This window comes from Nelusetta ayraudi, unplaced genomic scaffold (genome assembly GCF_046127955.1).
Source record: "Nelusetta ayraudi isolate G7.1 ecotype Tasmania unplaced genomic scaffold, CSIRO-AGI_Nayr_v1 ptg000003l, whole genome shotgun sequence".
Taxonomy (NCBI): Eukaryota; Metazoa; Chordata; class Actinopteri; order Tetraodontiformes; family Monacanthidae; genus Nelusetta; species Nelusetta ayraudi.
This window is the reverse complement of record NW_027466053.1, coordinates 126,017-142,345: the sequence shown is the minus strand read 5'-3', so window position 1 is coordinate 142,345 and position 16,329 is coordinate 126,017. Positions and strand designations below refer to the sequence as shown.

General features: G+C 46.7%; 1 protein-coding gene across 2 annotated transcripts in view; it reads right to left on the bottom strand.

Moving 5' to 3' along the window:
• Positions 1 to 16,329, bottom strand: part of kmt2bb (lysine (K)-specific methyltransferase 2Bb) — a 27,220-nt gene extending 10,891 nt beyond the window's left edge. Inside the window, exons 1-28 of one of the 2 annotated variants that reach the window (XM_076026018.1) lie at positions 15,953 to 16,329; positions 14,601 to 14,670; positions 10,939 to 14,445; positions 10,663 to 10,844; positions 8,423 to 8,539; positions 8,098 to 8,284; positions 7,346 to 7,577; positions 7,174 to 7,241; positions 6,837 to 7,085; positions 6,314 to 6,420; positions 5,840 to 5,950; positions 4,872 to 4,985; positions 4,635 to 4,781; positions 4,466 to 4,558; positions 4,249 to 4,366; positions 4,045 to 4,158; positions 3,693 to 3,877; positions 3,502 to 3,603; positions 2,838 to 2,948; positions 2,640 to 2,716; positions 2,279 to 2,496; positions 2,091 to 2,194; positions 1,858 to 1,995; positions 1,006 to 1,164; positions 796 to 913; positions 629 to 707; positions 387 to 547; positions 132 to 299 (exon numbers count right to left, since the gene is read on the bottom strand). In XM_076026018.1, the coding sequence (XP_075882133.1) occupies positions 132 to 299; positions 387 to 547; positions 629 to 707; positions 796 to 913; positions 1,006 to 1,164; positions 1,858 to 1,995; positions 2,091 to 2,194; positions 2,279 to 2,496; positions 2,640 to 2,716; positions 2,838 to 2,948; positions 3,502 to 3,603; positions 3,693 to 3,877; positions 4,045 to 4,158; positions 4,249 to 4,366; positions 4,466 to 4,558; positions 4,635 to 4,781; positions 4,872 to 4,985; positions 5,840 to 5,950; positions 6,314 to 6,420; positions 6,837 to 7,085; positions 7,174 to 7,241; positions 7,346 to 7,577; positions 8,098 to 8,284; positions 8,423 to 8,539; positions 10,663 to 10,844; positions 10,939 to 14,445; positions 14,601 to 14,670; positions 15,953 to 16,282 (7,366 nt within the window). In that variant the 5' untranslated portion in view covers positions 16,283 to 16,329. The remainder of the gene's footprint in view (positions 1 to 131; positions 300 to 386; positions 548 to 628; positions 708 to 795; positions 914 to 1,005; positions 1,165 to 1,857; positions 1,996 to 2,090; positions 2,195 to 2,278; positions 2,497 to 2,639; positions 2,717 to 2,837; positions 2,949 to 3,501; positions 3,604 to 3,692; positions 3,878 to 4,044; positions 4,159 to 4,248; positions 4,367 to 4,465; positions 4,559 to 4,634; positions 4,782 to 4,871; positions 4,986 to 5,839; positions 5,951 to 6,313; positions 6,421 to 6,836; positions 7,086 to 7,173; positions 7,242 to 7,345; positions 7,578 to 8,097; positions 8,285 to 8,422; positions 8,540 to 10,662; positions 10,845 to 10,938; positions 14,446 to 14,600; positions 14,671 to 15,952) is intronic. The other variant, XM_076026025.1, reaches the window with a different exon arrangement.

The following is a 16,329-nucleotide window of genomic DNA, read 5'->3' as shown; positions in this document are numbered from 1 at the left end:
TGAAAGAAAACAAAATCGATAGGGTGTATCCAAACTTTCGACTGCTAGTGTATCTTCTAATCTACACATTACATGTTACAAGTTGAGTTCAAACTGTTCTCAGAACAGATTGTGATGAACTGATATGGCACCTGGAGATGGGAGAGGTCTGGACATTCCTCCAGCTGGCCTCCTTGTTTGGGGATAGCTGGGAATCTTTGGCCTCGCACTGTGATCAGACTTCAGCGGAGGTCCTGGAACTAAAGGCTCCTCCACTGGGAGTTGGGTTTCCGCCACTTCTGCCACTTGGATTTGAGATGCTAGGATTAAAAAAGGAGTTGAGGCCAGGTCATTGCATTGCATCGTATTCCCAACGCACAGCGACTTTCGCTGACTGACACACTCACCCGCTGTTGGACAGGGGCTGTGAGCGATGGTGTGATTGTCTCCATAGTCAGGCATGTCCTCTACGGGCTTCTCAGGGACGACTGGTCGGACCTCTCGAACTGTACATGTATATCTGCACCGCCGCATTGGATCCAACGTACTCCAGTACCAACGAGAACACCTTCAAAAAATTACCACGTATTAACTTGGCCCTTAGTCGGTGATACAATTGTAATTTTAAAAGGGATAAAATGTAACTCACTGAAAGCCCACAGGACACAGTTTTCCTTTGATAGCCGAGAGTTCTGTGAGGACACCCAGCCTGTCGATCTGCAAGGAGCCTAAGCAGTGAAAAAGAGATAGAAACATGTTAACTAATAGACTCAAGACAAGAGTGAATGGAAGACCGGCTGAATGAACGGTGCCTACCAATCATCACATTGATCAACTCTGGTTCCAGCCCAGTGAGGAACTTCCTGCGGAGGCTGATGCCCTCGAAATCCACGTACACCCTGCGGTTCACTTCAAACTCTTGGCCGGTTATCATCTGCACAGTGAGTGGGGAAGACATTTTCAGAGTTGAGTTTAGAGTTGCCTTGAAAAGCGCAGGTGCAAGAGGGCGCAAAACACTGATTTTACCCTTCCGCTGATGAGATGTCGATGTTTGTAGCAGTAGACCTTCTTATCGTCCTGGAACACACACTGACGGGAGCGGGCACACATGAAGTGGTAGTTGCTCTGGCAGGATGTCAGGCAGCAGCCCACCGTGGCACCCGTCTGGTTGCAGCGCTCGCATCGCTGTTTGGGGTGGAGGGAAAAGGGAGGGCAAGATTTAACAAAATGAGTTCACCTAATCAACTGGACGAGTCTGTGCATGTCTTGTCTGTCTCAAAAGCTGTCTTTCCATGACACTGTTTCGCAAAACAAAAGCAGTATTTCTGAAATTTAATTTTGACAGAGAACAACTGCAATTTGCAGGTGTTTCCATTGAATGGTGTGAAGCGCATAAGCCGTAATTCTCGTAAAATCTCGTCCCGCGAGACCTCACTGTGACGAGGATGGAAGTTCAAAACATTTTGTGATAAATGTGCATTTCGATGTTGTTGTTGATGTTGTTGCTGTCAAGAATGGTTGTTGTATTTTTCTCTTTGATAACTTGTAAAACATATTCCGTCTCCTCCTCCGTCCAAAACAGAATACGCCATTTTCACTGGTCAGTGAGCTGGTCACGTGACCCCCTACGTCACGTCCGCTGAAGTGTAAATGTGAAACAAGTGTTTCCATGACACTTTTGCGATACACCTCGATATGGATACGTTGGAAAAAAAAAACCCTCATGAGATCGTCAAAAACTTTCAGCCAAATGTGAGAGGTTTTTCAAAGTTTCCATTAGTGTGTTTCCATTAGCAGCTTGTTATTGCGATATTTAGGCTTTGTGCTAGGGGTAATGGAGACACAGCTAAAGTCAATTGCTTTTCAAAGGTGGCTCACCATCAAGCGCCCCCTCGTGACAGCGCTGTGGACGTGCAGCAGGGAGCCGTTATCCTCTTCGAAGACTTCTGCCGACCACAGACAGCAGTTGACGTGCGCCCACTCATTTTGGCCCAGGTAGAGCAGCCTGCCCGCCTCCTAACGTGACACCATTGCAAGTTGGGAAAAGGTTCAGTGTCAATGCTGCAAATCCCTGCACTTCAGCAAAAAGCGCTGCTAAATCCATGACTTACGTTGGGTTTCCGGTCTCCGTATTTTTGGCACAAAGAACACTGTCTCTCGTCGTCCTTGGACCATCCAGTGTCGACGTCCGTCTTCGACGGCCTCCCTCTGTTGCCTGCGCAGGAAACACGTGAACGAAGAGTCAGAAGGCGGACGGCGCACCAACGAGACACCAACTTTTCTGTCCGGGCAGCGTTACCTTTGAGCCTGACAGCTCTGCTACTTCTGAAGTGGTTCTGGCTCATTGGATCACCACACGTCAGAGACACCGAGTCTTCCTCCTTCACATCTCGGCTGTGTCCATCCTTCTCCTGCAGGGGGCCGCGAGTGGCCGCGGACGAGGACTCCTTCCTCTCTTGCCACTGTGCATAAACATGCTCCACCGTGGGAGGTTGGACAGAGTTGGACAGCATCCCCCTGTTTTGATGAGGGAAATTTGAAGGTTAAGAAAAAACTTTTTGAAACATCTGCATTTATCAAATGGTAAAGCAAGTGATGGGAAAATTAGATTTCTGTACAAAGCTCCATGAGAGGAACAGCAAAGTAAAACTGATACTCACGTGGGCAAATCTTTGGTACATGGGTTCCACACCTTTGGGTCTTGGCTGTCAAACCAATTGAACACCTCCTCAAGAAGCTAAAAAAAAAAAAAGGGTGGAAAACCACATAATTTAATGATAGTCCATAAATGATTCATTCATTTCTAGAAAAACAACATTAAAAACAACTTTATTTACAAAACAACCACTGAAGGGCACCTTTAAGTAGTAGGAGCGCGCCAGGGCCGTTGGCCTCTGCGCCTCAGGAAGATGCTCCTCCAGTTCGAGCCGCTTTCGCACCACCTGAACCACATCCTCGTGGAACATTTTCTGCGAAGGTTGTTTTTAGCATGTGTTAATTTCCTGCGAAGCAGATGCAAATGCAGAAACCAAAAGCACCGTGCAATACTGGGTTGTGAGAGGAAAATTAAACCTTCTATGAGTCATTTTGGAGAAAATGTAGTTTAAAAATACAGCCATGGGTGTGATGACAGTGGAGATTAGTTCTGCTGCAAACAGGAAGCACAACTGCTGAAGTTGACTGATGTTTGTCTCCAACTGTACTACGCTGCCAATGATGAATTGTTTTGCTTTGTTTGACTTCGGGTCGATCATAATAATGAAATGAGGCTCTGGGACAGATGCAATTTGCCTTACAAGGTGTTTGGTGTTGGCTTAGGGAATGTGTAATGATGTTCACCGCTGCTTGGTTTTGACTAATTCCTACTTTGGTGTTGTGTCTGATGTCTTTGATGTGTAAGTATTTTTATATGTTAGGAGTGTATTTGATGGCTAAAACAAGTTTCTCTAGTGGACATTAAAGCAAAACTCAACTCTAGTGTTGCTCTATCTACCTACAGATGTTTACGGAATGTGTACGTACCAGCGTGGTATAAAGGCCTTTGTCAAACTTCTTTCCCACAGCTCGGAGGTCACAGGCAGGTTGACCTTCTAGTCTACTGTCAGGATCACCCAACTTCTCACACTGCGGATTATTTCAAGCACATTAGCAGACAGAAGACATTTGAATGAAGGCTTTAAATGAAAAAACACAAAGATTGGTGGGCCCTCTACCTGTGAGCAGGTGACAAGGTGCTGGGTGAGGGTGGAAGAAAGCAGGCAGGCCAGCACTTTTTCCACCCCGGCGCGGAGCTCGATGTAGAGCAGCTCTCTCCAGGCACTGGGCTGAGTCACGCTGCACGGCCGACACGAATACACGACACTCTCGGGCAGGCTGGACAGGATCTCGTACAGCTCGTCTGAAATGATTGAACAGGAGTTTGGAATCCATTCAAGCGTCAGTGTGACCTCACCTGTCCTGCTTAGAGCTTTACGAATGTTGTGTTTGTTGAGTTCACTTGAATTTGGCGATTTAAAGTTGCCGGTTTGGGCACAGGGACACAGCATGGTAGTGAAAAACACTCACCTGTCAGATCCTCACACTTGGCATGCACCCAGTGGTTACAGGTGCCACACTGCATCATCTGACTGTCATAGTCATTGTCCTCATAGCACTTGAAGCAGATTGGACAGTAGTTGCCTAACAAACAAAAAAAAAAGAAGACACATTTTAAAGAAGTGGGGCTCATGTTTATGTAGGCTGGCAATAGAATGCAGAGTTGCTCCTCACCCAGGTCATAGAGTTTGGAACAATCTGGACAGAGCCCTTTGTCATGGTTCCATTCCAGCTCCCAACTCTTCCCTGGTGTGATGCCGCAACTTTTACACCTAATGCACGTTGTGCAGACCTGCACAGAAAATCGACATTTAAGAAGGAATCCAACCAGGGACTGTTTCCAGTCAGCATGACGGACTTTGTTTTAATTAAAAACAAACTGATAAGCTACCCAGGCTTTCCTCTTCTTGTTTTGTTTGGGATAGCTGGGTCCAAGGCAGGTGGTATGGTAACAGTTCTGGCATCGATCACACTCCAGCAATGGCTGAGGAAGAGAAGAAGTTCAATGATTACCTGGTCGAAAACAAAACTGACCTGGCCTGGGAATAGTCAGACTGTACCTTGGAGTGTTTGCTTTTTCTGCCGCACACGCGACAAAACTTGCAGCGGCGGCAGCACCAGTTCTCCTTGTTCTCGTCGGAAGGTCGCTCCGCCGGCTCAAGACAAAACGGATGGAAAGGCTCACAGCACACTTGGCAAAACAGCATCTGCAAAATCGCAGAATGACAAACAGCATTTTCATTTCCACTGCCCACACAGTTTCATCGACGTTTCATGAGTTCATCAAAAACTGTTACCTCATGTTGACCTTTACTGGCACAAAGGTAGCAAACGTAGGGTGGCATGAGCGGGGCAGAGGTCAATATGCTTAAGCCACCCATATTCCAGACATTCTCCGGAGTGCAGTCCTCCTGGAATCAAACACATTGCCCAAGCGTTGAAACATCACTTGCAAAAAAATTATAGAACATCACCACCAGCCATCATATGTTTTAAATTGTGAAGGGAGTACAGGGCTAAGCAGAGTTCACAACACTGCCTGCCGATGCTATGATGTTAACGGGTGGTTTCCTCATTCCACATCGTCCTTTCTCAGAAATGTGACTCCACTGTTGACCATGTCACCCTTCTGTATAAATAATTGCACAAAATTGCACTGGAGGAGGTATAGTTGCATGATGATTGCCCAATTCTCCTTCATGTCATACAGCAGGGGTGCCCAATACATATCGGGAAGGAAGTTTGAGCGTTGCGTCGCGTAAACATAGGCAGTTATAACCTTTACCTTTACACTTTTACACCATGAGTTTGCTGTGCAATGATAAGCATACATGCACATGGGAACATGTTGACCCATTAAACCCGATTTATTTATTTGTTAATGTATGTATGACTGGACTACAAATGTATTTATGAATTAATATGTTTTCCAATTTTATAGTAGGTGGATCTTTTTTACTTGGTCATTTTAAAAGTAGCTTGCATGTTGAAAAAGTGTGTGCACCTCTGTCATACAGTCTACTTTGAAAATGCAGCGTTTTGACTGTAAAAAGGGCGACCAGTGACCTCTAGTGGACAATACCAATCATGACAACTACAATTTAATGTCTCAACTCTTACAGAAGAGTGCTTTATCTCAAATTAAGAAATACGGTTCAAGGAAAATTTCCCTCACTCGCCCTGATTGTTTTATCTCAACAATAAGTTGAGATATGTTTAAAACACGAGTTAAAACAATTCAAAAAATGCGTAAACAGTCACCCACCTTGAAATCGACCCTGATTTTGTGAGTTGGTTTGGAGCTCTCGACGTCCCTCTGCTCAAAGCCGTGGGCCAGGGCAGCCAGGACACTGGGTGGAGTCTCCTCCAGAGGACCCTGACAGACAACCTTAACATCAGTGTGGGCAGTAATGGACACCCTCTGAGTGCTGCGACACTCTAACTACACATTCTTACAGCCATCTTGCAGTGTTTTCCTGTTAATTATCTAGACGATGGCAGCCTGTCAGAGTTTAATTCCCCCTCTGCAACCGTTTCATCATGAAAACAAAGAAAACAGCACTTCTCTCAAATACATTTGCTGCAGCAAGACATTTCCCTGCACACTCACTCGGCTCTTACTTAAATTTGACCTGACAGTGGACCCGACACAAAAAACAAGTTGCATGTGATGTAAATTATCAACATTTTTTTTTTTTTTTTACAGCAGCTACAACCAAATAAGTTGACAAATGGCTACCTTCTCAGGTTTTCGTTTGCCAGGTGGGCCCCGATTGGAGCTGGACTTCCGATGTCTGACTTCATCATCTGATATGTCTCCAAGGAAACCATCAAGTGACACAAAGTCTTTAGAGGACAAGAAAAATAAAAATCAAAAAGCATTATTTTCACACCACAGTGACATGTGTATCACACATATCAAACTATCATTCATGTTAAAAAAAGAAAAGAAAAAAAGGAGCAAAAACAAGCATCCATAGAATAGACTACAGAGAGCACACTGATAAGGATTTTATAAACTTGTGTGTTTCTGTGACAGAGCCAAACTGCAAAACTCTTTAAAAAATGATACAAAGATCCTTTTGAACACAATTCAGTTTAAGAAATGTATAAAGACAAAATAATTGACCTTTATGGAAAAGACAAAGTTGGTTTGGGTTTTTTCTGCTATTTTTCGGGGAAGTGTTTATTAGAGACACGAGATTTGACAACTATACAAATAGGCATGTCTAGACTTAAAGAATATGCAGCTGATGTGTTACCTGGACTGAGCCTGGGTCCTGTGGCACGTCTCCTGGCCGGGGAGAAAGAGCTTCGGCCGGCGATGTCGTCCAGGTCCGAGTCGTAGTCCACCAGGTCAAAGTAGACGCGAGGTTTGACAACTCGTTTTGGCTGCTTCCTGACTGACGGACTGTCAGCCTGGGGACCGCTCGGCGAGTCGGCATCATCGTTCACTTCGTCGTTGCTGGAGTGACCGCCGCTGAAGGAGGACCGACGTTTCTTCGAAGAGCCTTTAAGAAAAGAGGAGTCATGTTACTGACAAGCGATAATTGTATTTGTTGTTGGAACTAAGGCGTGAACTTGAAGTGAATAACTTACTTTTGGGTGCTGCTCTTCCACTTAACCTACGGGCTTTTCTTTCTTCGATTTGATCACACCTCTTATATCTAGTTAGGAATTAAAAAAAACAAAACAACAAGGGGAAAGAAAGAGTCTTAAAACTCAACGCTGTGCTACTGCAAAAGTAAGAATCAAGCTGGATTCAACTTACACGCAGCACTGCCGCTTGGTGTTGGGTCCGCCGAACTTGGGTTTGTCCAGGCAGTTCATGCACCTCCCACAGTCGTCTTCACGGTTGCAGCCTTTGCAGACGCCACACCTCCGGGAGCGATAGCCAAACGGGCCGAGCCCTTTACGCTTCCCGAAACTCGATGGCTTCTTGACCTTGGTGACCTTTGGATCGGACAACCCGGGGCTGTCCGACTCGGAGGGAGACCCGATATCTGCAACAGGAGACGTCCATCAGTCAGAAAAAAACAGCAACGTTTTTGGTGGAAACTATGTGTGCAAGCTTTTAAAACTGACACTGTAACCAACTTCTTTCAACAGATGTTTCTCCGTGATAACCAGTTTGCATTTTGATCACCCTTAAAACTCTACCCAGTCCGCTGGTCCCCAGATGAAGTGTCCGTTAGTCCTACTCACTTGTAAAGCGCTTTGGGGTACCGTGAAGGTGCTGGAAAAGCGCTACATAAGTGCAGTCCATTTACTCATATTATTTTTCTTTTATCACTCTTTCCAAAACTGTAAGTATATTATCTTCTATGTTACTTCTCTTTCAGGTGTGATGTAGGAGGTGGTGGGGGCAAGGAGGAGGGCTATGTTGTTTCTCAAAAAAAAAAAAAATAAGTTGTCTACTTTAATTCTAATGACCATGCCTACTATGACACAATAACTATAACACTGTAATATCTATATATATATTTTTTAAAATAACTTGTCAAATCTCCAGTGTGCACTGACCTTTAGCCACATCTGACGGAGAGATGCCGCTGCGCTCGTGGAGAGGCAGGGCGCTCAGCCTGGGAATGTCGTCGGGCACCAGGGCCCGCGGCTGCCCCAGCACCACTGACGCAGCTCGACACACGTGCTTGATGCGAGGTCCTCCGGCTCTGCGGAACTCTTGACACAAAGGGGAGATGACCTGCGGCTGGGAACAGATGTCAGTGACACATGAGAACACGATGCAAAGGAGTACACGGTGGTTGGGAGGGGTTGTTGTTCTGAAAATGGTTAAATTCAACACAGAATTAAGGGGTTTTTTTTTGGTTATTTATTTTGTGCTTACTTGTACTTGTGAGGGTTCTGTTTTAACTGGGACCTGAGCATCAAGCTGAGCCCTCTGCTTCCTCCTTTGTCTTTTGCTCACATCTCGAGACCTGGCGCCACTGGAGCCAGACAACAGCTGCAGGTTTATGAGCAGAAAGGACACATCAGTTAAAGATAAAGACAGAGATCAGAGGATGCAGCGTCTCATCACCAAGCTCCTCCACCTCATTACTCAGATAAAGATTTTTGCCTCCTCACACCTGCCACTGAAATGTCTTCATAATGCAGCAGGATCTGACTCCACTGCTGTCTGCACCTGTAGCAGCTCATGTCAACACTGTCAATGCCGCTGGTCACTCAACATCACAGCTTAGCTCAAACACTTTTGTCACACCAAATGCAGAGCAGACACAACTTTTCTTGACTCCATCCTCAGCTGTCATCGATGAGGTCTACTATTTTTTGTGTATAAAGGTCCATCGTGTAAAAGGCATAACAGAGACATGCACACATACACGCACACACAGATACACATGCGCACATATATACATGAATGACCAATACATATGATTTTTAAATAGGGAAAAGCTTATTATACTGCCTGTTAAACATTAATAAAATTGTATACTCACAGTGCAACAAAGGTCATTTGGTTTGAACGGTTCTTATTTTCACATCATCACCCTATTAAAATAATGGCCTAAGTCATTTTTTTCAGGTTTTTGGGAAAACACAAAAAGAGATGGCCAGCATTATCAAGACATGATTAAAGCCAAAAACTAATTTTCGTCAAAAAATGACTTAGGCCATTATTTCAATAGGGTGACGATATAAGAATATTAAGGGTGTAAAAGTTAGCGCCGCTTTATCGCTGACTATTTTTTTATCATGCGATTAACGCACACAATGCTTTTTGAACCTTTGGCCGCTCCGTAGATTGTGGAAACCGGAAATGAATTGACTCACAGCACACAGTCACACGCTTGCAGCCGGTGTACCGGCTTGTAAAAACAACAAAAAAAAACGAGCACTTCGCGGCTCACCTCGCAGATCGCGGCATGCATTTAACCTCAGATCACTGGACGTGGAAGTGAAGCGCCACGAAGCGCCGAGCGCTTCCATTCGGCGCCCACGTTAATCAATGTGGTGGTTCACACTAGACGCGAACAGGCGCGCGGCTCGTGCCATGCAGTTGTCGTTTCGGCGTCTGCTCTAATTTGTGCGCAAGCGATCCTTGTCATTAGTACAGGAAGTCGCTAAAAAAAACGAATGATGACGGTGAATTTTCAAAATAAAAACCGAATGACAAATTCGATCATATTTGTATGTTATATTTGTCAGTACATTGTATCAGAGTGCGAGAGAGATTAAACACACACACACACACACACACACACACACACACACACACACACACACACACACACACACACACACACACACACACACACACACACACACACACACAGGAAGACTTGACCAAAATACGTCTGTTTGATCCTAGAGATGCCGGTCAGTGATCATTATGAAAGAGGTCTTGAGATGGACACCTGAGTGCGTGTATCATGCTGCATTTGCAGAAAGCAAGTATTTGCCTACTCCCATGTTGATATGATTAGGAAAAATATCAGTTTACGGTAGATTTAGAGCAGATAAAAAAATATGCGATTAATTTGTGATTAATCGTGAGTTAACTATGGAAAACCTTGCGATTAATCGGATTAACTTTTTTTAATCGACTGACAGCTCTAAAGAATATACATAGTTAGCTGCCATCTTGCACCGGCATATTTCTAAGGAAGACTGGTGTGGACAATCCAGCTGCCTGACAGCGCGTTTCATATTTAAGGTGAATGCCCTCGTCCTCAAATAAACCCACAAAGAAGAAGGTGGACGATTTCACTGGCAAGCTCGGGAGAGGGAGGGTTAGCGAATGAGCGCTGCAATCTAAAATCTCACCACTGGATGGCAGAATTTTACACACTGTACATTTAAGTGATGGTCACAACCAATTTTCTTCCTATCCTTTTTATTTTTCTTCCTCCCTGGGTCCTACCTGCAGACAGCAACACAAAGTGTTGCGTGTGGACTGGACATACATTTACATTTACATTTGTGTTCATAGAGTCAAAACAGACTCCAGCCTGCCTTTGGAACTGGGCTTTAAACACGTGGACAAGGTCAAGAGCAATCCTGAGCCAATAAAACACACTTTAAGGCTCAAGGTCAGGAGGTCAGGAGGTCACAACCAGCACTCACCCCGGACGACTTGAGCTGCTTCTGCTGGTCGATCTTGATGAGTTGGACCTTGGCTTTCCTGAGGAGGTTCAACATTCTTTTGTTTGCGCCAGTCATGCGGCCTCTCTGCGACGCTCCCTTCTCTGCCGCCAGGTTGTCACCGTCACCCCTCCCAGCTTTCTGCGGACGCAGCTGAAGCGCTTCTGTAAATAGAAATCAAAGAGTAACGCATCCTCGCCTTGTAAAAACGTTTTCTGGTCTTGCCATGTCATCTGTTGCTGAATTGAAATAAGATACCAGGTTGGGGCGGGGCGGGTCCTCTTCCGGCGAGGCCCTCCCCTCGGCAGCCGTGCAGCAGCAGCGGCTTGGAGTTGGAGCCTCTCACACACACCGCCACCTTCCTGACAACGCCGGGTGAGTCCAGATCTTCTATCTTCAGCTTGGACTTGTCCTTCTCCGTGTCTGTGTTCCGCTGCCTCAGGCTGATGCTCATGGCCTCGTCATCCAGGCCCTCTGCCAGGTCCACGGGGGGCGGAGGAGGGGGCCTGCTCACGCCATCCGCCTCTGTCCTGCACCGGGGGAGGCCCGCGTTTGCCTTCTTCAGCCGCTGGAAGATCTTCAGGTGGGCGGTTTGCTTTTTGAACTTGGGGAAAGTCTTGGGCGGCTTGTGCGCGTCCAGCAGGTCGGCGGGCAGCACGGGGGACTTGTCCACGAGCGCCGGCAGAAACAGGTCCTCACGCTTGCCCTGCGGACTCGCGTCCAGCGCATCTGCGACCTCCTCGTCGTTGGGCTGCTCTGGGAGGTGCCACCGGAAGGCCGAGTTCCTGACGTGGGACTTCTTCTCGTCGGCAGCTCCGCCCTCGGAGAAGAGGCTGTCGGCGAGGTCGATGGTGTCGTCCAGGTCGTGGGTGGAGAACAGGTCCACGTCCAGCTGGGCCTCGCTCAGGATGTCCTCGCCACCCACCGGCAGGATGGGGGAGATGGCTCTGCCGGTGCTGTCGTCGCGCTTCTTGTGCGTGCGCACCGGCAGCCCCAGCTGCAGGCCTTTCTTCGGGGAGCTCCGGCGGGGCAGCACCGACATCCCAATGTCGTCCATGAACCTCTGCGGCGTCTTGATCACCCGCGAGGACCGGGCGCTCACCACGGGCATGATGAAGTGCTTTATGTTTTTGACAAACTTTGCTTTGCTGGGATGTTGACTGACGGCGTCCGGTGGGTCCACTTCCACCGACGTGTCCGTCTCTTCCTGCTTCAGGCCCTCCTGCTCGAGCCCAATCTCAATCAGCTGAGAGATGATTTTGCCCTCTGGTTTTTTGGACGCCAACAGTTGGAGCCCGGATGGCTGCTTGTTGTACTTTTTCTGCACACCAATGAGTCTGGGGCTGAGCTCTGGAGTGTCCAGGGAGGCGGACACGCCACTGTCCTCTTCCATAACATTGGGACTGCCCTCAGAGGACTTGAGGGGCGCGAACTTCCCGTCCCGACTCCTGTGCCTGTGCTTCTGACGCTGCCCAATCAAGTTCTTCCGCCTCTTTTTCAATTTTTTCAGAGATTTCTTCTGTAGGCACGATGCTTTTGGATCACGAGCTGGACTTTCCGACAGCACGTGCTGCTGAAAATCTATGAGCTGAATGTCTGTTTCCTCTTTGACTGGCGATATCTGGAGCTGCTCCTCTTCCACCGGCACACTGTCCTGTTTGGCCTCGGGCTGAGTGCAGTCCTGCGTTTCCGGCTGAGCTACCTCGATTTCTAAAGGTTGAGCGTCTTCCCTCGGTTCAGGCTCTGCCACTGCGGTTTCAGCTGCAGCAACGTCTGTGGTGATGGCAGTCTCGGGAGGGATCACCACTTTCTTTTTGTGTGAAGGCTTCTTTTTCCCTAATTTATTGTTTCTACTCCTTTTTGGCTTGGAAGGCACAGTCGTCGGTTTGGCCTCTGTGACCTGCGGTTCCTCCTCCTTCTTCTCTTCGTGTGGCAAAACCTGTTCTGGAACATGCGGCAAGTCATCAGTGACCTTTGTGGAATCGCTTTCTGGAACGTCCGAAGAGGTCACGGGAGTCAGCTGCGAAGGTTCCTCAGCCAAAGCTTGACTGGGGGTTTCAGGAAGACGGTGTGAGCTGGTGTCTTCGGTTAAGGCGGGTAACGACTCTTCAACTTGCACCGGAGGAGCCTCTTCACACTGCGCGTTCATCTTTAACCTCCGCCTCTGACCAGCTACTGGCTTGGGGCTGAGCGACTTTGTCTGTGGTGATTCGGAGCTGGACGTCCTCCTCCTCAGCCTTCTGCTCGGTGTCGCCTCGGCATCCAAACTCGACGACTTGTCCTCGCTGCCTTCGACCGGATCCTTCACAGCGCTGTCGGCCTTCTCGGGGACGGGACTGACTTGCTGAATCAAGAAGGAAGGCTTCGAGCTCTTATGCTTACCGGGAGAGGAGACCTTTTTGATCTGAAGAGGTGGCACAACCTTCCCACAATCTGCTTTGATGCTTTCTTGCGGAGCCGTTTCATTGACGTGCTCTGCCTCCACTTTTGCAGGCACAGGGGACGTTTCCTCAAGCGACTTGTCAGGACACAGCTTTTTTCTGGAGCACTTCTCGTTATTGTCCAAAATCTTGCTCTCTTGCAGGGAAGCGCTGTCCAGCCCGGAGGTCGTGTCCACCGTCTTCTGACTTTCCTTGTCATTTGTGTCTAAAGAAGCTGGCTGATCCACTTCACTCACCGGCTCCTCCATCACCTTGACGGGGATTTCTGTGCATGGCGTCACAGTGTCTCCTTCCTTTACAGTTAACGTCCAGAGATGTTTTTTCACTTTTTTCTTTCGTGTTGTGTACTTCCCACTGACCCATGCGTCGTACTTTGGGTTTCGGATCTTTTTCAACTTCAAACTAGGGACCCATAACTCATTTTTTACACCCAAACTATTAGTCTCCGAACATGACGGCTTCTCCAATGCTGCAACGTTCTTATTTAACCTCTGACTTTGCCGTCGTCTATTGCTTCTCATCGGTGGTAGAGAAGTCGCTGTCCCACAAACCTCTGGCTCAGACAGAACCTCTTTATTTTTGCTTAGACTTTCTGGGTCAGTTAGACTGTCTGTGACTTTTTTAGAGAGTGGGTTAGTGACTCTGTTGCTCCTGCGTGTCATCTGCTGATTGGCTTCAGGAGTTTGCTCTGCAACCTTTTCTTTATCCTTTGATTTCTTTACATTTGTTTTTGGCAGTGCAGACACGTTATCTTTCACAACGTCAAGTTGATCCGCTGATTTTGCTTCGTTCAATTTTTGGTCATCATCTGCACCTTTGGCGCCAGTCTCTCTGGCGGGCTTTGTCCTCAAAGCAGATCGCCCACGCCTTCTAGCAGGTGCGAGCTCCCCTGTCTGCTCTTCTGTGTCATGGTTCTCCTCATGCACTTCACTTTTTAATTTGACGTGAGCACTGGAAATCTGATCTCCCTGAATGTCCTTGGTTTTAGGTTGGGTCTGACTTCCTTTCACCTTCAGCTTCTTTACAGATTTATTGTTAGGATCCTTAACGGTTTTCATCTTCTTTTTGGCCACCAATTTTATAGTAATCCTTGGTGCCTCTGAAGACACCCCGCCTTTTAAGGACTGTCGATCCATTAGGCCTTTTGCTTTTGACCCTCTCCTACAATCCTTTGCTGGCTCTTTTTTAGGCAACAAGCAATGTGTTTCCTCCAAAGATTCCGCATCGTTGACAGGATCAGGTGAGGTCAGGGCTGCCTCCACTGCAGGAGCCTGAGGCGGTCGTTTCTCACTTTGCCTTTTGGATTTTGTGTTGACAGCATCACCTAGGGTTAAAAAATAATAATACATTAATGGATGTGGAAATAAATACATTCTACAAGTCATACGTCAACACAACTTTGACAGAAGTATTTTAAATATTATTTTGCACAACTACAGCATTTATACGTGGATTTTCTTGTGAGCAGTTTGTCCTCACCTTTTGAAAGGATTTGTCGTGACGCTTTGGAAGCTTTTCTCTCAGCTTCAAATCCTCTGAAGTCATCTCCCTGAAAGAAGCAAAAATGGCATCAACAATAATATCAATTCAAGAACACTTTGTTGGAAACACTCAAACTACCAGCAAAGTAATTAAAATTTCAGTTTGTGGGATCCATTAAAAACTGCTGAGTTTGTCACAATTATAATTAATTAGCTAAGACAATGTAACATGGGAAAAAAACTGAAAATAACTGTAAATGCTTGACAAAGTGTAATAAAAAAAAAAAACCAGCATAAAGTCACTGAGATCAATAGCAACTTAATATGTTTATATAACAACATAGAGGAAAAATATCTATGTATATGTATATGAAAATCTTATCATGCCATTGATTGTATTAAGAATGCACAACAATGAAACTGATGATAGACAAAGGACAGGCGCTGCTGTTTTCCACATTTCACACAAACTTTTCATTCATCCCGTAAGAAGTGGCTTACACCTGCACACTCTACGTTAAAGGAGTACAGTGACAGATAGGGGGCTCTGTAATAACGTTCCCGCCGAGAAACTAGTTGTATGCTTCAGGTATTACCACGACATGAACGAAAAGTTTTGTTACAAAAAGAAAAAGAAAAAAAAGAAAAAAAAAAAAAGCATGCATGTGGCTTTGGCACATCTCCGCACCACCATTTAAACCTGCCGTTCAAGTGCACACAGGCTAGCACGTAGCCACAACTATTAAGCTCACTACCTCTGTGTAACACCGCTATTACGCTAAACGCAAATGTGTTAAAAGTGTTGGGGTAACGCTTCGATATTTAAAAGTGTTAAGTATTTATCGCATCTGTGCAATGCGTGAACATTTAAGAGTACGCCGCGAGCCGCTGTGCAGGATACTGTGGCTCTGACCCCCCTGTTCTTTGTGTTCTAGCTAATAGCTAGAGGCTAACAGTCTCTGGCCGATAACGAGCGGGCCATACATGTCATAAATACGTTGGCTGTCTACAAATTGGCGTACTCACTCATTAGCCTTGAGATATTTTGCTAAACGTTTTCAACTTCCGCTATGATTTTTAAAACTTAAAATCCATGTAACAGACTTATACAACTTATAGCTGGCATGCTGCTCAGTTGAAGTTGTGTTTTGAGCCCATTAAATGTCTCGGAGAGCTGCTGTGCTATCGTTAGCATGCACCGTTAGCCGCGCAGCAGCTTTAGCCTTTAGCCACGGGATGTTGACATTTTACCATGGCACTAACCAGTCACAATCGTACTAATGGACAGCACTCACGCTCCAACATTTAACAGTCACACAAAATGCAAGAAAATGAAATAAAGATACTAACTCCTGGGTCGGTTTGGGACCTCACCTCTTCACTCCCACTAGAGCTGTATCCAGCCTGGCCGAGAATCTTGTGGTTCGCCTCTATTCCAAGTAAGCGCAAGTGTGACTGGTCTTCGTTTAACGAAAGAACCAGGTTTTGGGGCCTTGGCCCTCCGTTAGTCACATCATCAGCTTCTAAGCCTGAACGTCCGAGTTGCCATCGCTTCTCGGAGCGCAAACGACTGCGTGACGACCAAGGCCGACCGGGAAAACGACCTCTGGCCGTAGCGGTTCCACCTTGGCCTCCTACGGCAGCTGCGGTTGCTGATCCGCATCCCGCTGCCGCCATCATCGCTTCAACAACAACACACACCGACGGCTAGCAGCTCGGCCAGAGAC